This window comes from Drosophila nasuta, chromosome 2R (genome assembly GCF_023558535.2).
Source record: "Drosophila nasuta strain 15112-1781.00 chromosome 2R, ASM2355853v1, whole genome shotgun sequence".
Lineage (NCBI taxonomy): Eukaryota > Metazoa > Arthropoda > Insecta > Diptera > Drosophilidae > Drosophila > Drosophila nasuta.
The window spans coordinates 3509923-3536867 of record NC_083456.1 but is presented as its reverse complement, the minus strand read 5'-3'; the positions used below and the strand labels follow the sequence as shown (position 1 = coordinate 3536867).

The window sequence follows — 26945 nt, the reverse complement described above, 5'->3', positions numbered from 1 at the left end:
AGCCATAGGCGTGGGTGTGTATGAGTGGGTACGTGTGTGTGTGTGTGTGAGTGGGATGTGCGTATGTAAAAGGAAGCAAACTTTTAGTCGAAGGCGCAATACAAGAAAAACGAGCAGCGACCCAGCAGGGAAACATGAAAGGGAAATTCCCTTTATTACACTTTGTTGTTCTTCTCGTTCTTGTTGAATGTTGTTGTTATTGTGTTGTGGAGGTGGATGTGGATGTTGATGGTGCTGCTGTCAAGCATCTGCTTCAAATGAAATTGTTTATCAAGTTAAAACTTTTTAAGAATTATGTAAAATATGTTTTGTGGGATTTGCTTTAGTCTTTTGTCTTGCAAAATCTTGAACATAAAAATTAATTTTCTGCCTGAATTATTAAACATTTATTATATATGTAGCATGTCGCATTGCGCTGCTTGCCTCTGGTTTGTCAGTCTATAACTTCTGCCTTCCGTCTGACAATGCTGCAAGCCTAATCCCTAGCAACTGTCTGCCCTCCACTCTCCTTCCGCCTCTGCTGCTGGGTGTGTTGGCTGTGTGCAGTTTCAATAGCAAAATCTGAACTAGGATCACTCGGTTAGCTACCCAGTTGGCCAGAACTTCCGCTTCTCCCCACTCTGTCGGCAAAGCGCATTACACATTTGCAGAGTGCAACTCAACCGACCGCTAAACCGCTTAAAACTGAAAGCTCATCATTGGACTCGGGACTCGGGCTTGGGATTTGCTTTTTAGTGGCTGACAGCTTGAAAATGACCCCATCGGCAACCTGCACATTTGCACATATTATCCTCATGATTAGCACAGTGCAGTGAGAGCCACAGTGCACTATTTCGCTGTTGATTCCCATACGAGTTTTGACTCGAATAATAGTTACCGTATAAAAGTGTTTTAAATTTTTTAAATCCATCCTCTCTTTTCCATTTTGTTCTCATATCTTTTGGCAGTCGAACGCAATGCTTGACTTATTGTTCGATCTTTGAATACTTTTAGTGCCAAATGAACAGTTTTGGCCATTGAAATCAAATGAGTCATGAACAAAGTTCAGCCATGCGACTTAGTTTCGAATACCCTTTATCACTAACTGAAATAATACCAATAATAGCATTGGCTTCTTTCTGCCTTGCGTAAAAGTCCTGCAATGTCTTTCAGTTTATAAGTAATTGATTGAACATGATTATATAGAAGCTTCTGTCTTCACAATGGGATTTCCATAGCTGCAGGGTACCGCAAAGTCGATGCATTTTAACTAAAAAACCATCGTTCTTTTTTTCGCTTTGCAATCTGAAACAATAAAACAAAATGGGACGTCGCCCACGCTGGCCTGCCGTCACATCCAGATGAAAGCGACCCTGACCAGGACTCGCAAAACGCAGCTTCTTTCTGGTCAACTGAGCAGCAAATCCTCCCAACATTCACTGAAGGTCATAATCATCATCATCATCTCATGCCTCTTCTCTGCCCCTTGCTCTCTCTCTCTAGCTCTTTCCCACACTCTCTGTCTCCCTCTCTCAATTATCATCATTTGGTTGTGCATTCTCTGCAGTCGGTAGCCGGAAGTTGGCAGCCGTTCGCATTGTTTTTGGCCATTTCGTTTGGCGTCATTCCATTGTTGCTTCTGGTCAGCATTTCCCACTTGGCTCCACGGAGCCACCTCCCACCTATCAGCTACCCTATTGTGCACAGCAGAGTTCCCTCTCACTATTTCCCATCTCCTTCTATGATTGTTCACCCATTGAGTTGATGATTTCCGTATGCATAGCCCATTTTATGCACAACTTCCGGAAATTTCATTGCGGTTTTGCCAGCGGATGTTGAATTGTTGTTGCTGTTTGTAGAGTCTCTATTTCAGGACCCTTGCGACTTTGCTACTTCTTTCCCCTCTTCGCCTGAACACGGTTTAAACAATTTCGAAAAATCAAGTTTTAAATGCTTATGCTTATGCTTATAGAGAATAATTTTGGTTTCGTTTGAATTCGTTGAGCTTTTGTTTCTCTAAATACTTTTCCAAATAGCTTCTATAAATTCACACAGGAAAGGGGCAGAAAACGATTTCATATCGAGAATAGCAGATAGTTAGAACTTAATAATGCGCCAAGAAACTATCAGTATTGAGCTCTGTCTCTCTATTTGTGTTCTCCTCCTTTCTCTGACTCTGAACAGAATACGTAGACTATTTAACCACATTTCCGTCGTGTCCATTCAGTATTTGGCTTGGCGTGTCCTGCAACTGACATTTATGTGTTTGGCTTTGTGTGTGTGTGTGTGTGAATGAGTGTGACCAACGCAGCCACACTCCTGCTGTATGAGAGTGAGTGTATGTGTGTGCACTTCCTTTCTCTGCTCTCTCACTATAAACATCCATCGCCTGCACGCATTTCAATTGCTTTGCGGTCGACTCGGTTTACACCAAATGTGCTTTTGTGGCTTTTGCTATAACTGCAAAGAGATAAACTGTTAACTAGGAGAATGAAGTGCTCCCCTGGTGATATCAGAATCTTAATTGCAAACAGGTCCAAAAGATGATGGTGATCATTGAAGACCAGGCTGAAAAGCCTGATATCAATCTGAAAAGTGAAATATTTTTTATAATTTATACAATTGTTTCAAGCGAACAATAAAACTTTATATAGAATAGTTATTCAATAATCAAATAATCAATTTAAAGATATTTTTAGCGTTTTAGACGTCTTGTCTCTTTGTAAAGTAGTTTCTTTTGTAATATTCAATACGTAACTCTGCATAATGTTTGCTTCGATCTAATCGCTGCTGCATCGCCTATTTCTCTCTCTCTCTCTCTCTCTCTCTCTCTCTCTCTCTCTCTCTCTCTCTCTCTCTCTCTGAGCTTAAGCTTTTCCTTGCAAGACTTTCAATCTTTGACCATTTCTTATGCTCAGTCGTTGTCATTTCTTTTCTATTCTTTTGCCATGCTTTATTGTTGTTTCACCTTTTCTGTTTACTCCTTGTCATATGCTGTCCCTTTCTCACTCTCTCTCTGTCTCTCTCTCCCTCTCGCATTGGTCTCTCGAATTGTCCACTGAACAAAGAACTTGCCTTGTGAGGTAGCTCGGCAACATTTTGGTGTGCCATTGTTGTTATTGTTATTATTATCATCAAGTTGTCATGTTAAATGACATTTGCCATATTTCATTCATACAAGTTATGTGTGGATGTCTATGTATATGCAAGATTTATGTGTGCATAGAAAGCGACTAACGCAGTTTGCCCCATAAGAGAGCATAAAAAAGTGTTTCTATATATCCTTGCTGAATATCCTGTGCTTCCTTTTGACCGTTGAAAATGAGCCATGTGAACTGTTGCGGCTGCTCTGTTTGCTACCCAACAATGGCAATAGTCTTTCCTTCGCTCTCTCCATCTCAGTCTATGCCTATATTGCTTCTCTTTCTTAGCAAAACTATTGTTGTCGCCATTGTATGCTGCGTCTGGAGGAGTCGTGTTATTGTCTGTGTGTGTGCGCTCCATTTGTGGCATGTGTCAGCAACTGGCAACTGGCAACTGGATACCATGTTGAATTCTCTCATTTATTTATATTCATTTACATGGGGGTTTCATCATTTGTCTCTCGAGCTGCCTGATGTATTCTGTGTCCCGGGTCGTTGTCTGCTTAAAAGTTTAATTGTCCTTCAGCTCAAAACATTCACATTATCTCTCTCGAGTGTTGTCTGCATCAGGTAGCCAAGTCTTAGACCCATTTTACTCTAAAATATCTATTCTTGTCTTATCACTCACTTTTTCTTTTGCTGTCACTGACAGTCCTACCATTAATATACAACGATATTCTGGGCCCCCCGCCATTACAGTTTGTCCCGAGCTTTTGTCAACCAGGCGGAATGTTTTCTGCTATAGCAAGGCAATTATACATAAGTATTCATATGTAGAGTATGGCTTAAAGCTATGAATAAAAGCCACAGCATATATCTCTTAGCACACAGGCAATTAAACTATGCACATGCGGGACAGGGACGAGAGGTCGCTTTTCATCTTCATTCTTTGCATTTCAATCAACTTTTCGCATATTACATTTTAAGCCGGATATTACAAAATGGCCGCTCGATTGATTGTGTGCCCAGTCAGACATAATTACAATTTCCCCGCACTCCACCGCCGACCTCAGCTCGTTTTCGTTCAGTTTATATGCTAAAAAATACATCAAAAGGCGCTTCAAGCATTTGCATACTTTTGGGAACAGCCACAAAATTAGTCTACAGTCATAGCCAGAAGTTGATGGGCGCATCACTTTTGAATGGCGGTTCAAGGAAATTGAAAAAATATGAAGAAAGCGAATTTAATGCAAGTTACAGACAACGTGAATACCGTTTATTATTTATTGAAAAGATATATTCAAATACATATTTTAAAAGATATCAAAGATCGTCTTAGACTGATTTTTAAGAGGACTAAATTATTTCGATATTTTGACTCAGCTGCCAAAGCAACCACACGTCACCGTTGCTGCCGCCGCCAAATGTGATTATCAAAAAGTTTTTACTATTTGCCAAGCGCAGAAGGGATGGGGAAAAAGTAAAGAAAAAGCCGCTGGATAAGAGCGAAACAAAAATTAAAATGAAAGCAGCAGCGGCTGCCTTGTGTCAGCCGCAGGCGTCGCCTCAACATCGCTTGGCGTTGGTGGCGTCAGCGTTGGCTTCGTATTCGGCTTCTGCGGCTTGTTGCTTGCTGCTTGCTGCTGTTTGTCTGGCAGCAGCCGGGCTAAAAAGTAGAAAATTAAATTCGTTTCAACTGCAGACATTTCTCAGGTTTATGCTGTAAGGTTGGCAGCGGCAGCAGCAACAGCAACAGCAGAAGAAAAGCATACAACACACCAACAACACAAAAAAAAAATGAGAAACGCCGGAAGCTGATTTTCCACTTGTCAAAATGGCTGCAATGCCGGCGACTGTTTGTCTTCCGCTCCTTTGGCTCGTCGCCATTTTGTTTCGTCTTGGAAACGTTTTAAAAAAATAAAATAAATACAACCCAAAAAGATTGTCAGGCCATTTATTACAGTTTAATGCCAATTTTGTGCTTATTAATCGCAAGGAAATGACTAGGACGTGACTGAGAAGAGAACTCTCGAAACAAAAAAATATTGTGTATTTGCCTTTTATTTGATTCCATTTTATTGTCTCGCTTCAATGCGTCAAAATGTGACGCGACTACAATAAAAATGTTTGGATTTGTCATAAATAAACTCAACCTTAAGAATTTATTGGGTATTAATCTTAATTTGCCTCTCCTCTGAATATGATGAATATGATTACGATTGATATTTAGAAAACGTTGATGGGTTATTGAGAATCATAGCAATTAATAAAAAGTTATTTTCATAACTGAACGAAAATTAAATCAATGATGATGATTTTATAGAATTAATCAATGTTAAGTTTCATGCTTCAACAAATGGGAAACTCTCTTTAAAAATGTATTTTATTCTGTGCATATCAAATATGATATATTATGTAATGCAATATTGTTAACAATAAAAAATACAATGCAAATGCAAATGAGTGAAACAAAATATAACAAATGAAATTGAAATGAATATTTTGTGCAATTTCTTTCTACTGCATTTTAAATATTCATGTTGCCCGTGACTTCATACATTTACTCACATATGTATGTATGTTTGTATGTATGTGTGCTATGGGCCTCAATTCTCTAGAGGAAGACATACACACACACATATGCATGAAATGTGCTTGCTGTGTGCATATTTAAGGACCCATCTAAAACCGGGAGCAGTCATTCCAACTGCTGCGTGCCTGAAAAATCTTTGCATTTTATTTCACATTTTTTGGGGAAAAATTCCACGAGTTCTCTGAGTCGTCGTTTTCAAGGCTCGTTGCGGCGGCTCTTTTACATATTACAGAGCTTGAGGCATGATTTTTAAATATTTTATAACAATTTGTGCGAAAAGTAAATAGCAATCCTCCCTCACTGTTCGTACCCCGACCACTTGAATTTGCTCCTTTTGCTCCCTTTGCTCTTGTGAACTGAAAAGCTATTAGCGTTGAATTGTGTGCTGATTGAAATTGAAAGGCAGCTGTTTGAACAGGTTGCCAAGCACCAAGCATCAAGCAGCAAACACCAAGCATGTTGGCCAAGTTAAATGATGTGTGCCAAAAACCCTTGAAACATTTATGAATACTTTCAGCTTAATAGCATACAAAATATTATGCATTAATGTGAAAATTGTGTGTGCGATTCACCATTGTGAAAATCAGTTTCTTTTTGATTTATGAAGCCTGACATTATGATCTATCGACAACTCCAATTACTTTCAGTGAGTGCTGTCCTCTTAATTTGCACATAGGAAAAGAGTATTTAAAGTTAAGCGCCGCCGACGCACCCTTAAAACATGTTCGTGCTTTTAAAAAGCAAATTCCTTAACCATTGGCAATTTGCGAGTGCGCCATGCAACGACACCTGCCCAAAACGACCGACGACCAACGACCCTTCTTTTTGCCATGGCCACAACATGGTTTAGTTGCCGGGGGATGCTTAGAAAATCGTGTTGGCTGTGGCAACCGCGTTGCGAACATACAACTCCAGGCAGGCAACATGGCATACAGAATCGTTGTTATCGCTTATGTTGTCTCTTACGGTCTGTTGCATTTTGTACACACAATTTTGCCCATCGATGCGATGCGATGCTTACGGAAAAATGTTGGCAAATGGCAGACGGAGAGAATATCATAAAGATAAAGAGAGACAGAGAGAAGTAGCGAGTAAGGAAAGGATGAGGCGAAAAGAATGTGGACGCATAAGAAATGTATTTCTAATTTTCTAGTTGCAATCACTTTCACTTAATGCCATCCCTTGATTTGGGTTCAAATTCAAACTAAATGTTTCGTAATTTGGGAAAACTTTTTTGAGGGATAAGCCCAAAGCAGCCGTAACAACAACAGCTACAACAACAGCAAGAACACGAAAAAAGGGAATCAAACAAAGTCCTCAATAAAAATTACCAATATTTACTTTACAAAATGACAGTTCCACTTTCTGCTTACATCTATGTCTTTGGGGGCAAATCCCCTGTCAACTTTGCTACTTAATAAAATATGAGTGCCAAAGTGGAAGACTGAAGACAGCATAGGACAAACGACAGCATAGAACGACGACAAGGACAAGGACGTGCCACTAATGGCTGGCAAACTCAAGTGCCGCCGATTCGGCAGCCAAAGGGATAAAGAAATAAATAGAAAATGCAAATAGATGGCAAAACATTTGCAGGACCCACAAAATCCCTTACGAAAACTTTGTCCACGTCTTTACAGAGTGAAGTTAGCCGCCGCGGTCGCTTTTCAGCCTTCTTGTCTCTCTTCCATCGTGGCAATTGCCACTTGCTACTCAACGACATGCGTTGCCCATAAACTGTTGATTTTTATGTAAGTTCGTGCCGCGACAGAAGCCGACTGGATCTCGCTCTGCTTCTCTACACTGTCCATGCTAAACTTCTCTCTTCGAAGCGTTTTCCAGGTGTGTGTCTGGCAAGCTAAGAGGTTTCTCTATACTTTGTATACCTTATCGTGGACTACCCTGTGACATATGTCAAACTCTTGTCCCAACTGTAATTTCAGCCACCATAAACCCAAGGTCACTGTTGTCGCCACAAAACACGACAGCCACTTCTTCCCCCCAATTCATGACGATTTTTAGAGAGCTGCTTTTGTGGCTTGGTATTAGTCTCGAAATTATGGTCTTCAGTGCTGTTCTAGTGGCAGACACCCTCCTGGTTACAAAGCAATTTCAATAGTTTTTATGTGCTTTCCACATGTGTGGGTGCATTTTACGACTAAATATGTTACATACAAAAGCGCCTGCTGCTGTGCTACAACTTCTTATTGTCGTCCTGTATTGTGGAACATATAATCGATGCAGCGCCTGCTGTTTGAGCTCTTAATGTGTAGTGTACTATTATTTCCTTGGCAACTATTGAGTTCAGACTTCCGACAACGATATGCAATTGATTGTTTCTATATCCAGAAATATCTTCTAATAATTGATACATTTAATTTAACTAATAGATTTGCTAATTAACATTTGTTTTTTTCTTTTTCTTTTAGGTAAGTGACGATGTGCTTTCGCTTGCTTTGAGTCAGAATCAAGTAAGACATTTTTTATTTACATTTTTTTGTTTTTTTGATTTTAATGCATTTTTATTGCCTATGCCATATAAGTCTTAGTACACATTTTGTATTGTTATAGTCATATATCAAGTCGAAACACCTTTTGGACCATCGGTCAAAACGTTGTCTGGCTTCATAAATCAATCAGCGTGCGGCCCGGGCTTATGTTCAGGGCAACTCTCTGATGGAGCCGAGTTGTGTTGTGTTGTGTTGCGTTGTGTCGAACGATGCAACAACATTTCCGGCGCAAAGCAGTTAATTTGTCAAATGTCTGCACTTTATCACCATATCGTCAGACTTGCCACCCAATCATGCCCATCGCCCCCTCGAAGCATTGCTTTATCCCATATTCTCGCTCCCCTAAGGGCTGCACATTGCCGGGGTAAACGCATTACGCACTCAGGCATTTTTTGGGGCTCGTCTCTGTGAAATTTTGAAGCAATGCGCAATCAGAGCACTGATGCGATTCTCACAGGAACGACGACCAACAGACGAGCCTCATCTGCATTGTCAGCTCCTCCAGGGATAGAGAGGAAGACAGAGAGACACACAGAGAGGAAGAGAGAGAGAGAGAGAGAAACAGAGAGAGAGAGAGAGAGCGAGTAAGACGACGAAGACACAGAGAGTGAGCTGCTAGAAAAACTCACTGTGAAAGCAATTTAAAGTTGCATCCATAACAGAAGCAACAACAACAACAACAACTTTTTATCCTGAGGGAAATCTGTCCAGGCTAATGTTTTGCAGTCCTGTTCTCCTGTCCTGTTCTGCTATTCTCCCCCTGTCAGAGTCAGCGACAGAGTCAAAAGAAGAGCTGCAGAAGGGGAGTTGCAACCGAAATCGTAATTAGAAAAGTGCTTGCATGATAACTCACTTTTTCGGCACTGTGGAAACCGAACTCAACCATCCTTCAACAATCACGCTTTGGACATTTAATAGCTTTGAAATTCAGCTATTTGTGGGGAACATACATATGTACATACATATGTAGGCCTGGTCACTTTATCTCATCAAATTAGCCAATCTATTTACATAGCCATACTAATTGCCCGGATAATTGAGATGATCGTGCAAAAAAGGAGAAAGAGAAAATGCACGCCGCAAAATTGTATTGCGGAGCATACAGACAGTCTGTTGCAATGCATAAAGAAAATATTTACAAATTGGCAACAATTTTGCATGCAACTTTTTGGGGGCAGACAAGCAAAAAGTGTCATCAAAATTCCATTAGGGAAAGTGGGATAAGCGATGCATACTGGATAGAAGTTAGCCAAAACATAGAAAAGGATGATTAAACAGAAAGAACACCCTTTAAAAATAGCGAATTACTCAGCGAAAGATACATTTATGAGGAGATACTAAAAATCCTAATCAAAATCCATTTTTTTGTAATGAGAAACACAAACTCTGTGCAGTATCGGATCTATGCGATATGTAAATAATCGCAGGGTATTGCCACAATAGGCAACAGCCGGCCGGCGCATAATTTCAAAGTTGCAACCTTCAATTAAAGCCCTTTTGATGCAGACGCCTAATAAAAGGGCGGACACAGCTTGACCAGAGTTGCCACATCCCACGTTCTCTGTGCTGTTTTGTGCATTGTTCATGTTGTATGCATTTCGGTTGGTGTGCGGTCTCCATTTTGTCGAGCCACACAGCGCAGTGTCCGAGCAGTGATGATGATAATGATGATGATGGTGACAACGACGATTGCAACACCAATGCCAAAAGCAACAGCAACGGCGAAAACCCATGCAAAACAACAACAAAAATAGCGGCAATAAAGGGAGGACTAGGCCTGAGCTAGAGTTTGGGTTTAGCAGCTCGATGGTTTAGGGTTCTAAGGGCGCCGCCACAACAACGTCATCAACAGTCGCCAGCAGCTCTAATGACAACCACACGTCATCAGTGTTGTCGTCAATGTTGTTGTTGTAGTTGCAGCAGTAGCAGTTGCTGCTGTTGGTGCTGTCAACGCCCACTTGTGACACGCCCAGCCAGCCAGACGCATACATTATAAACATGCGTATTCCTATTCCGTAAAGCTTAGACCTCACTAGCACATTGTGGCAAAAGCATTCGAAAACTGAACTATTTTAACAAATTCAATATTCAAAAAATACTTGGACAAGTTTATTGTCAATTTCACAATGTTTCGCTTGAGGTATTTTTTCTCTTTAATAATAAATAAATCCTAAAATATTGCGGATTATTAAAATATTGTAATAATAATCGATCACATTTCAGAACCGATTATAATTATTATATTAATTCAATACATGTTTGTTTTCTCGACAACTTGATTTATCCAACTATTACTTTTTGGTATTTGTTGTTCTACCAGATATTAGGAATTCTTTGAGTATATTATCCCACTGTGACATGGTGTCCGTTGCAAGAATACTTTGAAAAATATTTGTGCAGTCCGCTGGCTCTCCATGTTGTTGTGCTGCTAGAAGCTCATGTATCATTGGCATGCACATTTTTCTTCCTTAGTTTTTTGGTGGGCGGGAGTTGGCAAAGCACAATAACGGCAACACGTCTGGTTGAACTATTTGTGCAATCTCCTCTCTGTCTCTATTTCATTTGCTTCACAACTGTCCGCAAGTTGTGTTTGTGTGTAAGTGTGAGTAGAGAAGTGAGAGAAGTAGGAGAATTTTCGAGCTGCGTTCATTTGCATTATCGCATCTAATGATTGTCATCATCAAACAATGTTGCTCGTTAGTTTTCCAACGCGCCGAGAATTTAACGCACTTTGCTGCCTTTTTTGAAAGGCAAACAATAGAGGTAAAATAGATGAGTGGAGAACGCAGTTCAGAAGAGAGAGGAAGAGAAAGAGAGAGAGAGAGAGCAATGTTGGATTTTGACATAAATCCGCCAGCAATTGTTAACCTATTGACGCTTTTGTTGGATCTCCATCCCTCTGCAGATATGTGTATGTACAATAGATGTGCTTGTGCTTGTGCATGTGTTGCGTCATTAAATGCAATTTCATTTTTAGGTTAGACTATTTTAATTTGCTGTCTCATGTGCTGCCACATTATGCGTATGTGCACATCACCCTGAGTGTGTTTGTGTGTGTGCATGTTTTTACGACTAATTTGCGCAATTTGTCAGTGCATTTTATATGCCAAACCAACATTGCGAGCTGTGTAGTTAAATAAATCAGCTAAAGTATACGATTTTGTATGCACAGCTGTTATTTATTAAACTGTAGCATACTTTTTGGGTTTCCGGTTAGCTGAACATATTGCTTTTATTATCAGAGTCTAATACCGAAAAAGACTTTAAAAACATTGAGAGTTGTCTCTTTGAATGTTATAAATGTATATAAATGTATTCCATTAATGATTATTTGAATAATTGCAATTGATTTGAAAATAAATATACTTTAATAATTGTAGATATCTACAAATTCAATAAATCCTAAATATTTTGTGCTTCAACTGAAGTGAACATAGTATAATTCAAAATGTCACAAGCCACAACTACGATGGAGAATATTAAAAAGGAATTCTACAAATTATACAAAACATTCTGCATACAAGTAGGAAAATTCCAAGATACGCAAAAGAATTAGCAGTAGTAAATAACCAAGAGCAGAACAGCGTCTGACCAGCATGAAACAAGAAAAGCGGCAACACAAGTAAGACCCGCGGCACTTAGGCCATTTAATTAGCACAACAACAACAACAAGTAAAACAGCGGCAGCTTGCTGCACATGCTTAATGCACATTAAGCCCAGGATACAGCTTGAAATCGTCTGAAAAAAACTCACCGCAAATCAAGCAAAGCGGAAAACTCGAAAAATTGTGCAAAAAACGAGGCAAATTGAGAAAGAAGCAGGATGGCAAATGTGGGTCAACTGCGTTGGCTTATTGTGAAAAACGAACAAAATGGTTAAAGAGAGGAAGAATAAAGAAAAAAGAAATGAAAGAGAGAAAACAAAGCTGAGGAGAATCACATGTGCAGTTTGGCTCGTTTCGTATTTTGGTTTAAATGTCATTTGCATTTCGGTTCGTTCTCTTTCCAACAGCGCAGCCAATTGGGCAGCTGTTTAATGTGTGTGCACGACTACGTCTATCCCTCTTCTGTTCTCTCATTGCCACTCTTTCTCTCTCAGTCACTGTGTGTTGTGGAAATTTATACGTTCCTTTTACTTGATTTAATTGTGCATAAATATTTTGCAATTGCCTGCTGCTCGTGCATGTAAATTAGTCGAGCCATGGCTAAGGATATTCGAGACCCAAGACAAAAGCGCAGCTTCAATATGTGTGTGTTTGTGTGTGCGAGTGTATGAGTGAGCGTGCCACAAATGTTAATGATGTCAAATGGAATAGGATTTGTTTTTTTAGTTGATGATTTTTTACCACACTTAAAACAAATGACACGTGATACAGTTGGAAAAGTAAGGCAATGAGCATATAATGGAGCTCAATTTAGTTTTAATGCATTTATTTTCGTTATGTGGATAATAAATTGGTAGTTTAATTCAGTATTTTTATACCTAAAAAGTAGCTTACTAGAATAATCTCAATCAAGTAAGAAAGTATACCCCAAAAATACTAAAATGTGATATATTTGATATGTCGATAATATACTATAAAGTACAAAATATACCGAAATGTCAGCAAAAGCTCCAAGTCTAGAAAATTTAGTTAAACTTCATTTTAATTGTGATTTCGCTTCATTTTCATACTACAAATCTTAATACATGTAAATCCTGACAACAATACAAATGTCATTTATTTAAATGCATAATGCATTTTAAATGCAATTTATGTAATTGCTCTTTGCACAATTCACTTGCAATGTTGATACATAAATATTAAAATCTTATCAGTAAACTCAATTTGCAATAATAGCAATTAGCAAAAAGTATCAGTAACAAAAGCCGTTATCTCGGCAAATTTTAACGCTGCATTTGCATTATTCTGAAATAAAAACAATTTGTTCTCCCGCTTTCACGCAATTATCGATAGATTGCTAAAGTAATCCCTTTTCGTTTACATTGTAAATGCATTTCAATTGCATTCGCATTCATATTGTTTTGCGAAATTTAATCAAATTTCTAGTTAAAATTCACTTTTAATATTTGATTTGAAAGCAAAAAGGGTTCAGGAAACCTTAATTTCGTTTACGCTGCGTCGATAATATACTTTATCTAACATTTTTGGGTGGAGAAATCCAATATGATGATGATGCCAAATGCCAAAAGCAAACTAATTTCAAATTTATATTACACACAGCTTTGATTATCATAAAATCCATTTTAAAATCGACCACAATAGAAAATGTCAACAATTTGCTTCATTCCATTTATCTTTTCGTTGATAATTTTAATTACAAATGATATTCAAACATTTCTCATACTACTTTAATGTCATTTGCTGCTACTTAATTGTCACTCCCACTTAATTGGTTAAGCTTTAAAGCATGAATTAAAAACTAATACTGTGTGTTCATTTGCTTGAGTTGAATCTCATAGCATTTAGGCCTGCAGCGAAACAGCTGCAAAAACTTCAACTTCTATAGAAGAAAAAGGAGAAAATGCAGGTCTTTTGATTTGCCGAATTGTTTTGACACAAACTGCACAAATGCAAACTTCAATTAGTGTGCATCTATGCGAGTGGCATCCCTTCCATTGCCATTGCCCAAGAATTGCCTAGGCTTGACTCTTCCATGAGCATCCTTCCATGATCCTCTAAGCCTGCTGCTTTGCTGCCCTGTTGCAGTTGGCTGAATGCAAAACATATTTTAGGCAGCAACGTTTGGCATATTGACAGGCGCATAATTAACACTATTATCAACACAACCGAGAGAAGGATAGTGAGCAAAAGGGAAGCGAAGAGCCAGAGGAACAGAGAGATAGGGAGGTCAGATAGTGACGCAGAGAGTTGTGTCTGTGTTGCAGCCAATGTATTTTGTTGGCCATTAAAATTGAACGAGCTGACCAGAGTTGACCAGAGACATAAGTTTTGATTACGCTGCGGTCAACCTACATAAGCCTAGGGCTTTATCTGTCTGTCTGTGTGCGAGTGCATGTGTGTGCGTGTTGATTTGCATTTGGTCCCCCATCTAATCCATATGCTAAATAATATTATTGTCTGCTGCGGTAGGGTTCAGTTCAGCTCAGCTCAGCAGCTGCAGGCGGTCTGGGGCGGCGCTGACCACTTTGCAACAAATCAAATTGCATGGCAAAATTATGTGATTAATAATTATAAATATTACAACAATAGCAGGCAGCAAATAAATTTCCTACTTTCAAATGAAAGTTGGATACAATTTTATGGCAGTTGCTTTTCTATGGTTCGTTGACTCGTCGTTGCTCAAAGGTAACAACAGCAATTATGATTAAATTTCAAATACAACTAAAAACACGGCAAAACTATCAGCTTGAGCGAGCATCAACATTAATTAAAGTTAATTTCTAAGTGGCACATGCGGCGTATGTGCAATTTCTCACTTGTATTCGTTGTAAATTTTGTGCGTGAACATTGTCTCACATGTGTTGACTTCTTCTTCAACTTTTATCTTTTTCGTGGAATGCAACATTTTCCTTCACAAACTTTTCTATCGTACTCTGTTGTTAGCCGCATTTCGCAGGAGTTGTTGGCGCAATTTTAGTCAACAACTTGGATTAAGTCTTGCCACCAAAATGCGTTCATTTTGTGGCCACATTGTGTGGCAATTTGTTGTGCGCTTCCCCCAAAGAATTATTTTAAATTCATGAATTCATTTGATTGTACATTTAAAGAAATATTAACTATAATTTGCAATGCTAAATAAATATAATATATTTAAATACGTAATTAAAGAAGTATATAAAATTAAGGCAAAATGTTACACATTGAAATGGTAGTAACCCATAAATTCTTTATTCATTTCTCTTTCTAGGTAAGTTCACGCACTATCCCATATAAAATCCCATAACTGTAACTTTAAATGCTGTAAGTACTGTTTGGAAATCATTTGCATAACCACAGTGAGGAAAAGAGGAGCAATGTGAAGGACGAGTGGAGAAGCTGCAAGGCTGCAAATTCTGCAGCATCGTTTGCATATTGTTGATAAATTAAAATTGTAACAAGCTTTGCAGCTTCTGTGCTGTAAAACCGCATGGAAAATCCATGAAAAATCTATTGGGAAAAAATTCGACTTACATACATGACGTGAGGATTGCTGGGCGAAAGGATCCGGGAGGGTTGGGGGAAGCATTCGAATAACATGAAAATACCATCATATGCCAACGTCAGGCATTTAAAAGATATTTTTATGCCGCCCATTTTGTTGCTCATGCTGTTGCTGTTGCTGTTACTGTTGCATTTCCCATTTTCCGTTTTCCATTTTGCATTTAGCAACATTTTTCAATCTTTAACCAAGCCCGGGAATACTGCGGGCCATAAAAAATAGATTTGTTTTAGTGTTCTTCTTCCTGCTTTTGCTTTCTCCCTCGTTTTTATTTCATTTGTGTACGTGAAATGTGTGTGTGCATGGGCATTTATAAATTAAATAGTAGTCGCAGTCGATTTAGACAGTTTTATCCCCGCCCGCTCTTCTCTACCCAGTGCGAATCGTGCGTGTTATCCAGACATAAAAATTGCAGCTATAACCGGTTTAACTGCTTTAACTGAAACTGTTGTTCTTGTTTTTGGTGATGTTGTTGTTGTTGTTGGTGACCTGGCCGCCATTTTCGCCATTCGCGTCCTTCCTGCAGGAAATCAAAGTTTATGACATTCACTCGACCACAATTTCAACAACTGTCCGCCAGATTACAAAACGGCCAGAAAAATGTGTACATGCTTTTGTATATGGCCCAGTAGCATGGCAACGGCTGAATTGTTGCCACAAATGCTATGAAAAGTTATGGCTGACCACCAAATAATGCAGTGAATAAAGCGAAAACATGAATCATTTTATAAGCAAAGTGCCACAACTAGAGAGCAACTGAAAATAAATTAAGCAAGCAATTAAATGCATATTCACTGCAGAAATTAACGAATGTGTTAATAATGATCTGAGTCTGTATATAAACTATGTTTCTTCTACTTTTCTCCTTACCTCAATAATTTATTAATCGAAAGCAATAAGTATATACCAATACTTATATAGAATATACCAAATATAGTATACATTAATGTGAATATAGTATATACCGAATTTTGTATACCCCAATAACTTCAAACTATATACCAAATGTGCTATATACCAACTGTAGTATATACTAAAATTAATATAGTATATTCCAAATTTAGTATACTCTGTAGTTTATACCAAATGTGTTATATAGTATATACCAATACCAACTTCCTGTTCATCGCTTCTGTCATAATTGCGTTTAACCAGCGCTGTCAGCTACTAATCATAAAAATCTAAACAAATAGAGTCGAACGTGTTTCAATATTTATCGATTTGCTGTCACGTTATCTCTTCTCTAACTGGGTTCAGTTCACACTCAATGTAACCCTTATATTGCCACCTCCCACAGTTCATAAATGTCAGAAACTTATCAAACGTGGCTAAATAAATCAACAAAAAGAAGTTCAACAAAGGAAGCAAACTTGCACTAAACACTAAACAGGATAATGGCAATCAAATGGCTTGGGAGTTTTCTTTTTTATGGGTGTGGTGTCAAGCGTACAGCTTTTAAGCCGGGGGTGGGGAAAGAAAGAGTGGCAGAAATGTGGCGCGATGAGGAAATATTAAAAACAATTTAACCAACTCAAAAAGTTGCTTGGAGGTAAGTGTGAAAGCGCAACCAACAACCAACAGAAAATGTCAACGACAATTGCCAACGCCTGGTGGCGTTGTGTGTGATGCCAAAAAAAAAAAACAGAAAACAGAAAACAACAACAATAACAGCGTCGTCAACTACAATAACAACAGCATCAATAAACAGCCAGGGCAGCGAACAATGAGAACAACCAAGCAACTAACACATTTGCATAAATTTGAAGCTACCCGCTGCGGGTAAAAGTTGTGCGGCAAGCGCTGAAAGTGATTTACATCAACACCACACAAACACCTACAGCCACATCTACACCTACACCTATACACCTCCTCGTACACACCCCCTCCGAAAACTTCCCTCTTTGCCATTACGTTCGCTCGTTTGTTGCTTAAGTTCAGTTTAACTTTTCATAAACTTGCAACACGCCTATCCTATCCCCTCGACCACCTCTTCGCACTTTGCTGCTTTTCGGCTACTGTTTTTGTTGCTCTTGGATGGAAATGGAAACGGTAATGGTAATGGTAAGGGAATCGGAGGGGTAGCGCCTTTTCTTTTTATTAACCACATTAGTTGATTTTTGTCACGCGAAACTTTTTTGCCTGCTAAAAATGTGATTTATGGTAAATTTCTATACACACTCACGTGCAGTTGTTTCTCTGTTATTGTTGTTATTGTTGATGAATATTTTAACATTTTATTTATTTAGCACCAAGGCGACTTTTATATAGACTTTCTTTACCTACTCTCACTCTCTCGGTCTCTCTCTCTCTGTAAATATTTATAGAATGTATTTTTTATGAGTATTAGGGACTATTTAGCGGGTGTCGACCGACCGCTCCACATGCCTCCATCCCTTCTCATCTATAAACACGCATATATGTAAATACACCCGCCACTTGTGACCTGCACTTAGTTATTGTAATTTTATGTGCCAGGTCCTCGAGCAGCGTGACAGAGATAGACTGAGGAGTGTCACAACAAGAGCGAGAGGGAAAGAAAGATAAAAGTTTGGCTTTTTGGAGCAGGCAAATTGTGCGTGTATTTGATTTAATGGCCCGGGCACATTTTTATTTATTTATTTCACTGGAATTTAGTCAACAATTTGTTTGATTTGATTGCGCGTCGTGGGATACGAGCGACGTTAATTGGAGGGCAAACAGACTGCCAAGTAAAAAAAAGGGCAACTCCAGCTACTTAAGTAGACTTTCAAACTTTTTCAGCAAATTAAAAGAGAAGAATAATGTGTACTTTAATATAGGAAAAGAAAATATGAATTGTTATTGAATAGTCAATAATAAAATAAATAATTTAAATAACAAGCTTAAGATTACCTCATTGTGCAACTGTCAATTACTTCTTCAATGAAATGTTTTCACAATTACCAATTAACTTGCAAATATTTCATTAAATTTAATTTGGCTTATAAACTTACAATTTATCCTTGACATTATTAATATTTGTGCAGCCTGTGAAATGCAAACGCTCGAGATGCAGAATATTTTGCTAAGCATGTATCATAATTATCAATTGGAAATTGCCAAATGCCTGCAAATTAGTTACCGTAGGCAGAATTTAATAGGCTCAGAAGCATGGCATGATTAGACAAGTCCTCGAAAAGTCCTAGAACAAGTGGCCAACGTCTGAGTGGCATTTTACCATATCAATTTGCATACAGTAACGACAAGAAGACGGCTGAGGAGCAAGAGGTGGAAAACAGTTTCAACTGATAGTCATCTGCTTTAAGAAGGTCCTCGTAGCAAGGACATGGCATAGTATATATACATTTCTTTTTCTCCTTGCTGCTGCTGCTGCTGCTGCTGCCCCACGTGGAGTGTTGTTTGTGTAGTGCAAAACAAACAGCAGCAAATGCGCAAAGCAGCGGCAAAAATCGATAACCTGATTTTCAAACGACAAACAAAAGGCAACAACAAAGCGGGCGACAGACGACAGGCGTAGTCGACACACGTTTCCTTTAGTTGTCAGCGTTCCCCGTGCACTCACTCACATACACTCTGTTTGTATGTGTGTGTGCCTGAGCATACTGCCCACAAAAGTAGGCAACAATTTTTGCTCGCTTCACATACATTTTTAATGTATGGTTCTCTAGATGTCGCGTGTGTGAGCGTATGTATTAGTGTGTGTGTGTCTCTAGTACATAATAAGTGGCATATAAAAGTGGCAACTGTGACTGCAACTCGCGTGCCATTTGTAGGCGTTTTGTCTGTGCGGCGCGACGCGACGCGTCTGCGTCATTTAGTGGAGGCATGAAATAACGAAAAAAAAGTTCTAAATGAAATTAAGCTGCACACAAGCGAGGAGTATGTATGTGAGATGTCCTCTTGTACGTGTGTGTGTGTGTCATCGGTGCCATATAATGTGTGTTGGCTTTTAAATTGGCCTCAAAGGAGCGTAAAATCAACTAATTGCAGCCGCTTCCCATGTACATTGCGTGGTCAAACTGAACTAGTTTCCAACAAATGGCACTATATAGGGAAACATCAATTTAAAATAAAAAAAATAAATAAATCAATTAGTGTAATTATCTGCTTTTCTGACGCATTCAAAATGTATTCATACTGGCTTTCCTGGTTGAATAAAATAGTACTTATATGATATAACGTATACTTGATCAGCATCAAAAAGTGAAATAAAAAAGCTAGTAAAATCCCAGAGGTTTCTTAAATAATAGTAACCAGCCTAAATTGTGGCTGTTGAATAGATCAAACTCACACAAATGAATAGAAGTTATATCATTGGTGTTTCTATATTCTGTGAAAATCTTAAATTCGATTGCCGTTTTTCTTATTGCAATACAATATTTCAATTTGTGATTCACACACCTTTGATTGACAATGCTCGACAGTTGTAGCAAAAGAACCAAATACAAATTACGTGATTTGCTTTCAGCTGGCCATGTTGTTAATTGAATTTTGTATTGCGTCAGCTCTTACGCTAATTCAATCAAATGCGCAAACGCACAGGCGAAACACGTGAGCCTGTCATTTAGTATATGGCCAGACGAAGCGTTTATCAACCAAAAAAATATCACATGTTATAGTACAATAAAGGAGAAAGAAACTAATTGACTTTGAAATAGTTTGGCAAATAGTTTTCCTCGAGAATTTGTCTGGCAATTGAAAGTTTCTTGAAACACACAAAAATCTTTTGCCAACAACTTTTTGGCTAACACTTTTTTTTGCAGCGTCGCATCCTTTGCGCTTCCCTCACCTCCTCTCTGAAGATCCTCGCACTGTTTGTTACGGCAAATAGTTTTAATGGGCGGCGGTTTAATGCCAACGCGCACAGTTACAACTTTTGTCGGAATCTGTGGGAAAGACAATGCCCAAAAGCCTCAATTTGCGGCAATTTGTTATGAAATTCAAAAACAGCCACTTGAGTAGGAGGGGGCTGGTGATCAAAGAGAGAGAGGGGAAGACGAGGAGTCAAATCATCTGGGCCGAACTCCTCCTCCTGGGCAATTTGCAAGGCAATTAAATTTGACTGCTTTTTGGCTCGCAATGTTTGTGAAAAACTGCATAAATAAACACTTTCAAAGCCAAGCCACGCCTCCTCGACTCCACCGACGCCCCGATTCATCCCCCTCGACTTGATATTGCCTGCTACTTTGTAATTTCGTGATTGCGCATTTATGGCTTCATTTTGAAGCATTTTATGCGCCGCCCACTCCCAGAGCTCTAGGGCAGTCAGTCAGAGGCCCTGGATGGTTTCTTTCTTTTGTGATTCACTTGAGAAGAGGGAAGAAGACTGAGCAGAGCATAGGGGTAGCTTTTTTCGGGTAATTTGCAGCGTCCTTTAAACCCGCGCTTATCGCATTCAGCTAGCACAGCTTGGGCCATATTTTACTTAAATGTCCCGTTCATGTAAATGATGCGGTGGTCGCGGTGACTCTGGTCTTCATTCAGTCTCATCTCCCTCTCTTTCCCTGCCTCTTACTTGCTCTCTCTTTTTACATGCCGATTGCTCTATAGCCCATATATCAAAAGCGTCTTAACCACACACACTGAGAGAAATTAAGGTCACATTTACTTAACTTAACAGTCAGTCTCTCTTTCTGCTTCTGCTACTGCTACTGCTCGATGTTCGCACTCATTCAATAAGTCAACAAACGAATGAAGGAAATTGCGTAATATCATTAATAAAATAAGTACGAACCCAGACCTCGAAGGTCTGTCAGCGGAAGTGAAGAGGAGGTGCTCTTAACCAACCGAGTGCCGAACCCAAATTGTCGCAAGGACAAAATCAATTATAGAGTGCATTGCACAGGCCATTAAATTTGCAAGTGCTTCAATAATGCTGCAATGCTGCTCTTGCGGCACATCTGGACTAATTGTCATTCGGCTGCTTTAAGCACGAGAAGAACTTTTATGAATGCTTTAGTAAAGTAATTCAATATTAAGGAAGATCATATATAGTATATCAAAGAGCAACGTGAATGGGGATATTTCCGATGGGGAATATCCAGCCGTGCATTACAACTCATCCAATCAGCAAAGAGTAGCTAAGCCTGTCATTATGTCCTGCTCCTGCATCTCGCAGCACTTAGCCAGTTTTGGAGTGGACACTCGTCAGTGACTTGGCAAGTACTTCAACTGCGCTTTAATTAAATATCAATTACCCAGTCAGATAGCTGCACAGCTACCCACGAGCTGAAAAGCAATCAATTAAGTACGCTTAGTTGTGTCCACTCTCCACTTTCGTGGGGACAATTCATCAGAATATACATATGTATGTATGTGTAGGTATGTACTGAGAGACCCATTGTGTCTGTTTCTATCTATCAATTTGCGTAAAAAGCGAGAGTGCAGCACAAATATTTATAGACGACGCTAAGGCGCAGGCCAAATTGAATATGAAGGACACTCCTGACAAACCCGTTAATGAGTGACACATGGCGACAGCAGAGTGAAGTGTTGAATGAGGGATAGAAGGAGGGATGGTTGGGTAGGAGGAGCCAGAGCCAAACAAGGGAAAGTGGTGCACAAACGACTTGTAAACAAAATTAATGCCACAAACAACAAACATTAAGCGCACTTTTCGTGCCGCATTGCGTGGCTCATTAGGCGCGCCGTGGCAACAACAGAAATTCCAACAAAGACAACCCACATCGAAGCTCCTCATAGTAGTCACCAGTTGCCAGTCGCCTTTTCCCGTTGCCCGTTGCCAATGTCCGCTGTAGGGTGACCATTAAAGCGAATTACTTAATGACCACACGCGTGTGCTTTTTGATGCCTACTTTTAGTCGCACACCCACACACACCAAACAACACACACACACATACACATGTGAAGCAGAAGTTTGGTCAGCGCTTTCCTTAATTTGAGTTTGAGTTTGAGTTTGGGTTTACTTTGCCTTACTTTCCGTTGCGTTCTTTTTGGGTTTACTTCTTCGTTGAGCCGCCGCCACTCGGTGCGTGATTGCTGTTTGTATATTGCTTTTTAATTTTGCTCGTTACTCGCAATTCGAGAGCGAACGTGAGGCAAAATAATACTATGACTCACACTAGAGAGGGGGGAACGGGAGATAGAATGGGAGAGCGGGCAAATAAAAGTTATGCCCGCGATGGATTTAACTCGTATTTGTAGTTTCTATTTACGTCTCAACTTTTATAAAACTCTCGCACACACGTGCATCATATTTCAGACATTTGTGGCGCCACCGTTGGTTGCAGGTCGCAAAACTTTTATTTCCTACCCCGCTGACAAAGTCGTGCTTTACAGTCTCTCCTGCATACGAGCGCAACTCGTAAATTTAATGCACTCCAATTGATGGTACAGCAGCAACGTCATCAGTTTTTAACACACTTCCATCTAGGATAACTTTATCTACAAGGTGGTATAGTTAATTAGGTTAACTGAAGAGTAACCAAGTGGAATACTTTTAGACAACAAATGATGCAATATAAAGGGAATTAGCTAGCTAATACTACGAAAGCATCGATAAGTTCGTAGTTATTGAAGCCTAGAAGGCACGCAGCCAATTAATTAAATACAATTAAGAATTCGATACGCCTAATTAAAATACAGTGTTAATTGATATTCAATCTGCATTAAAATTGTGTCAATTAGGAGAACTAAAATGAAATAGAAGCAGGGATTTGGATACGCAAAAGTGGAATTTGCAATGGAGAAGTCGAGTCGAAGTTCGAATCGCGCAACGCAGTAATTATAAATCAACTAGCTGGGCCCCACCTGCTACACAGCAACTAATCCACTCAACCGAAAGTAGAGAAACAGAGACTCGAAGTTACATATTTTCTCCATTTTTTCTGCTGTTGTTTTACTTTGTTTTGTTTAGTTATGCGACCCAGTTGCAACAAGTAAGAGCACAGCGACAAGGGTAGCCCAGACATTAAGGGTTGCCAGCTATTCCATTCCATTCCATTCCAGAGCCAAGGGAAGAAAGTGGGGGGAGCGAGCGAGCGGGGTCACTTTCACTAAAAGAGAAATGCGGGCGTGTGGGCGTGAGTTTGCTTTCCCCTGTGTATGACATCAGCTATAATTTCCATTACGAGTCGAGTCGAGCGCTGAAAATTGTACACCTGGGAGCTTATTAAGTCAGCAGGACCCGCTTGGTAAATGTAATGTAATGCGCAAATGAAATGAAATAAAAATGTCGAAAGCAGGCGGGGAAAGAGAAATAATGAGAGGGGAGAACTAGCAAATTACGACATGCAAAAGAAGCCACACGAATGGAAAAATGAAAACTTGTTGATATTAGAAGAGGGCAAAGAGTAAGTTCAAGTTAAAGTTCTCGTTGTTCCTTGGTCAAAATCTGTTAGTTTAGCTTACTTACTTACTTTCGTTGCTTTCGATATGGCCTTCAAGTTGTCGCCACTGCGCTGTGCAGTGCTTCTTGAGGCGATAATACTCAACTTGAATAATACAATACATATCTGATCAGGCCTATAGACAGAATGCCACATAATGCTTAATGCTATGAAATGTGATGGTATTCTCCGCCAGTTTGTGCGTGGTTTGCGTATCGTAAATAACGCACTCGACGCACATTTGCATAAATCACTTGTGAGAGCGAGCATAAAATTATAGTACCATTATTTTAGGCGTCGGAAACGGAGATGGCGACGGAGACGGAGGAAGGCAAGAGTAAAAGTGTTGCAAATGGCACAATTCCTCTAATAATGTCAATGATACGCCCGAGCTGGTCACACTGGTCGCCAAGTGAATCAAAAACATTGCATACTTTTATGCGGCGTGAAATTACATAATATTTCACTTGGCTTTCGCTTTCTTCTTTCCTCTGTTTGTGTTTTCTCGGATTGCTTGGCTGTTTTCAATTTTGCTTTTAATAATGCGAGAGGCAGGCATCCAGGGAAACCGAGGATGGAGAGCTAAGGTTCAGATTTCAGCGCTTATTTGGTTTCTGATTATTATTTTATGCTCTGTGAGTTCAGTGCGAAAACAAAGGTAAAGTAAAGCGAGTAAGGAAAGAGGCGTCTTGACAGCAAGAGGAGAGCAGAGAGCAGAGAGAATTTCACGCGTCACGCGCCCCGAAGTATGCAGCATGATATTTGCTTTTATTGCTGCGTGCCAAGTTTTCCATGTTCAATGTTCAATGTTCACTGTTCGCTGTAACTGTAAATATAACTGTGGATGGCGGGCGGCGGATATGTGTGTGTATTACTTCACTTTCGCAATCTTTTGCCACATTTCGTTCGGTTTTTATGCTTTTATTTCGACTGCCGCCGCTGCGCCATTCATCAATAATTCACATTGATTTCTTTTTTACATTTTTGCTGCTCATTTTCCTGCTGTTTGCTGTGCTTCTCGCCTCCCACTTCCCTTTGGCGTTGCTTCAATTTGCTGCTGTTAACGTGTCCAAAAATTTGTTGTTTTCTTGGTTCTTTGGTGGGTTTGCTTTTGTTTTACTTCAATTCGCATGTAAACAATTGACAGCATTCCATGGGGAAATGCTGAAATTGGCATTTGCTTGTGGACGACGATGCTCGACAATTGAGAATTCCACAGTCAAAAGCTCGAGAAATTGTCTTTATGAATTAGTAATGAAATATTTGTGATTTTTATTATACTATTGTCAATAGCTAGGCATATTTGATTTAATTTCGAAATTGTACTGCATTCATTAAAACCACTTCCACTCGATGTCCTTGAATGTTCATATTGAGTGGGAGAGAGAGAGCTCTTAATATTCGACTCAAGTGCAAGAGGATATTTATTAGTTGTAACTTTTCTCCTGCTCAAAAATGCTTTAAAACATTTTAACATTTACATACCTCTTTCCACTTTCTACGCACAACACGTGTGTTCTAGTTGTGTGTACATTGTGAGGCCTGGCGATGATATCAGATACCTGGAACAGACATTGCAAGGTAAAGCACGCAAAGAGAATATGAAAAGGAATCGAAAAGTTTCACTCACTCATGCGTTGCCATGATGCTGTTTTTTTCTTTTGCCTCTACTCCTGGTACGCGTTATATAAAGGTATCCTGTATCTTGAATCTGGTATCGCGTATCAGTCTGTGTATTTGGATATCACATGCTGATTTGATTGGATTTGATTTAATTTTCCAATTGAAAACACTTGATCATGTTTCAGCAAAGTGTCCTTCCTGGCTGTCGGTTTAAGTTTGCACTCACAACACTGTAGTTGATAACGAAGCTGAAAGATAAATGTGTGTTGTGGCAGTTGTAACATATTATGCCACTGATTTTACAGCAAACACGAAACACGAACAAATTGACGATTGCATCGTTTTAATTGTGTGTTAATCAACATCGGCAATAAATTGCAGTGGTTTACTCGGTTAAATTTACACAGTAACTGCAAAAAATAAGTATTAAGCAAGCTGTTAATTATCTGGGAGGGATGAAAGAATTAAATAGTTTCAATAAATAAATGGTGTGACTGCATTAATTACTACGTTAGTCAAAAATTGTTTGCCATTGAGAATGCTTTTAAAATAGCTCTGTCATCCACAGTGTTGCCAGTTTAGCATATTTGAGGCTAGTTATAACATTTTTCAAAATGTAAAAGCTCATCATTAGGCTTAATTTTATTTTCATTTACCAGCTGACAGAAATGTAATATTTTCAACATTTTGTGACACTTCATTATCCTTCATAGCTTCATCTTACTGATAATTCAAACAAAAAAAATACATTTATTGTTAAGCTTATGCTAAAATTAGACTATGAATAATCCGACAGCCAAACTAATAGTTTAAAAAGTTCTTTTTTTTCTTGGAACTCCATTTCGGTTATCACAATAACTTTGTCTGTATCACAATAACTTTATTTAACCAATAATTATTCAGTGTAAGCTCGAAACACAGGCCATGAAAATAAGCATTTTAATATCAGATAGAAATTGATCCCACATTGACACTGTTAGTACAAATCGTATTCTGAGACTACGTATTTTTGAACTGAGCCTATTTTACAGCATATTTTCATTTTAACTTCATTTCATACATTCTTACTTCAAATGTAACTAACTTGGTTAAAAACCTGATATCACTGCTGTCATCCGTTAAACAGTACTTGCAGCAGTAACCCCAACAATCGACGAATTTGAACGATTAACTAATCAATTCAATCTCGTATCTCTTTCTGTTTCTCTCTCCCGCAGCAACTTTTTCGCTCACAGAATCCGGGCTTAGCGGCTGCGGCTGCTGCAGCCACATCGGCAGCAAGTGCAGCGGCCGCGGCCGGCGCTGCACCACCAGGCGCCCCCAATGGCACAATGCAGTCCTCGCAGCAGCAGCAGCAACAGCAGCAGCAGCAGCAACAACAACAGATGCAAATGGCGGCCGCATCGCAACAGTTTCTGGCCGCACAGGCTCAACAGAATGCAGCATATGCGGCACAGCAGGCGGCACCGTATGTTATCAATCCGGGACAGGAGGCGACACCGTATCTGAGCATGATTGCTGCCGCTCAAATGCCGCAGTATTATGGCGTTGCGCCGTGGGGCATGTACCCGGGCAATCTGATACCACAGCAGGGCACACAGCCCCGTCGCCCCCTTACACCTTCGCAACAGGGCGCCGAGAATCAACCGTATCAGGTAAGCACAT

General features: G+C 39.4%; 1 protein-coding gene across 1 annotated transcript in view; it reads left to right on the top strand.

The window, feature by feature from the left end:
- Window positions 1-26945, top strand: part of LOC132787785 (maternal protein pumilio) — a 191538-nt gene that overhangs the window by 151267 nt on the left and 13326 nt on the right. Inside the window, 1 exon segment of the mRNA XM_060795084.1 lies at window positions 26498-26935. Coding sequence (XP_060651067.1) covers window positions 26498-26935 — 438 coding nt within the window.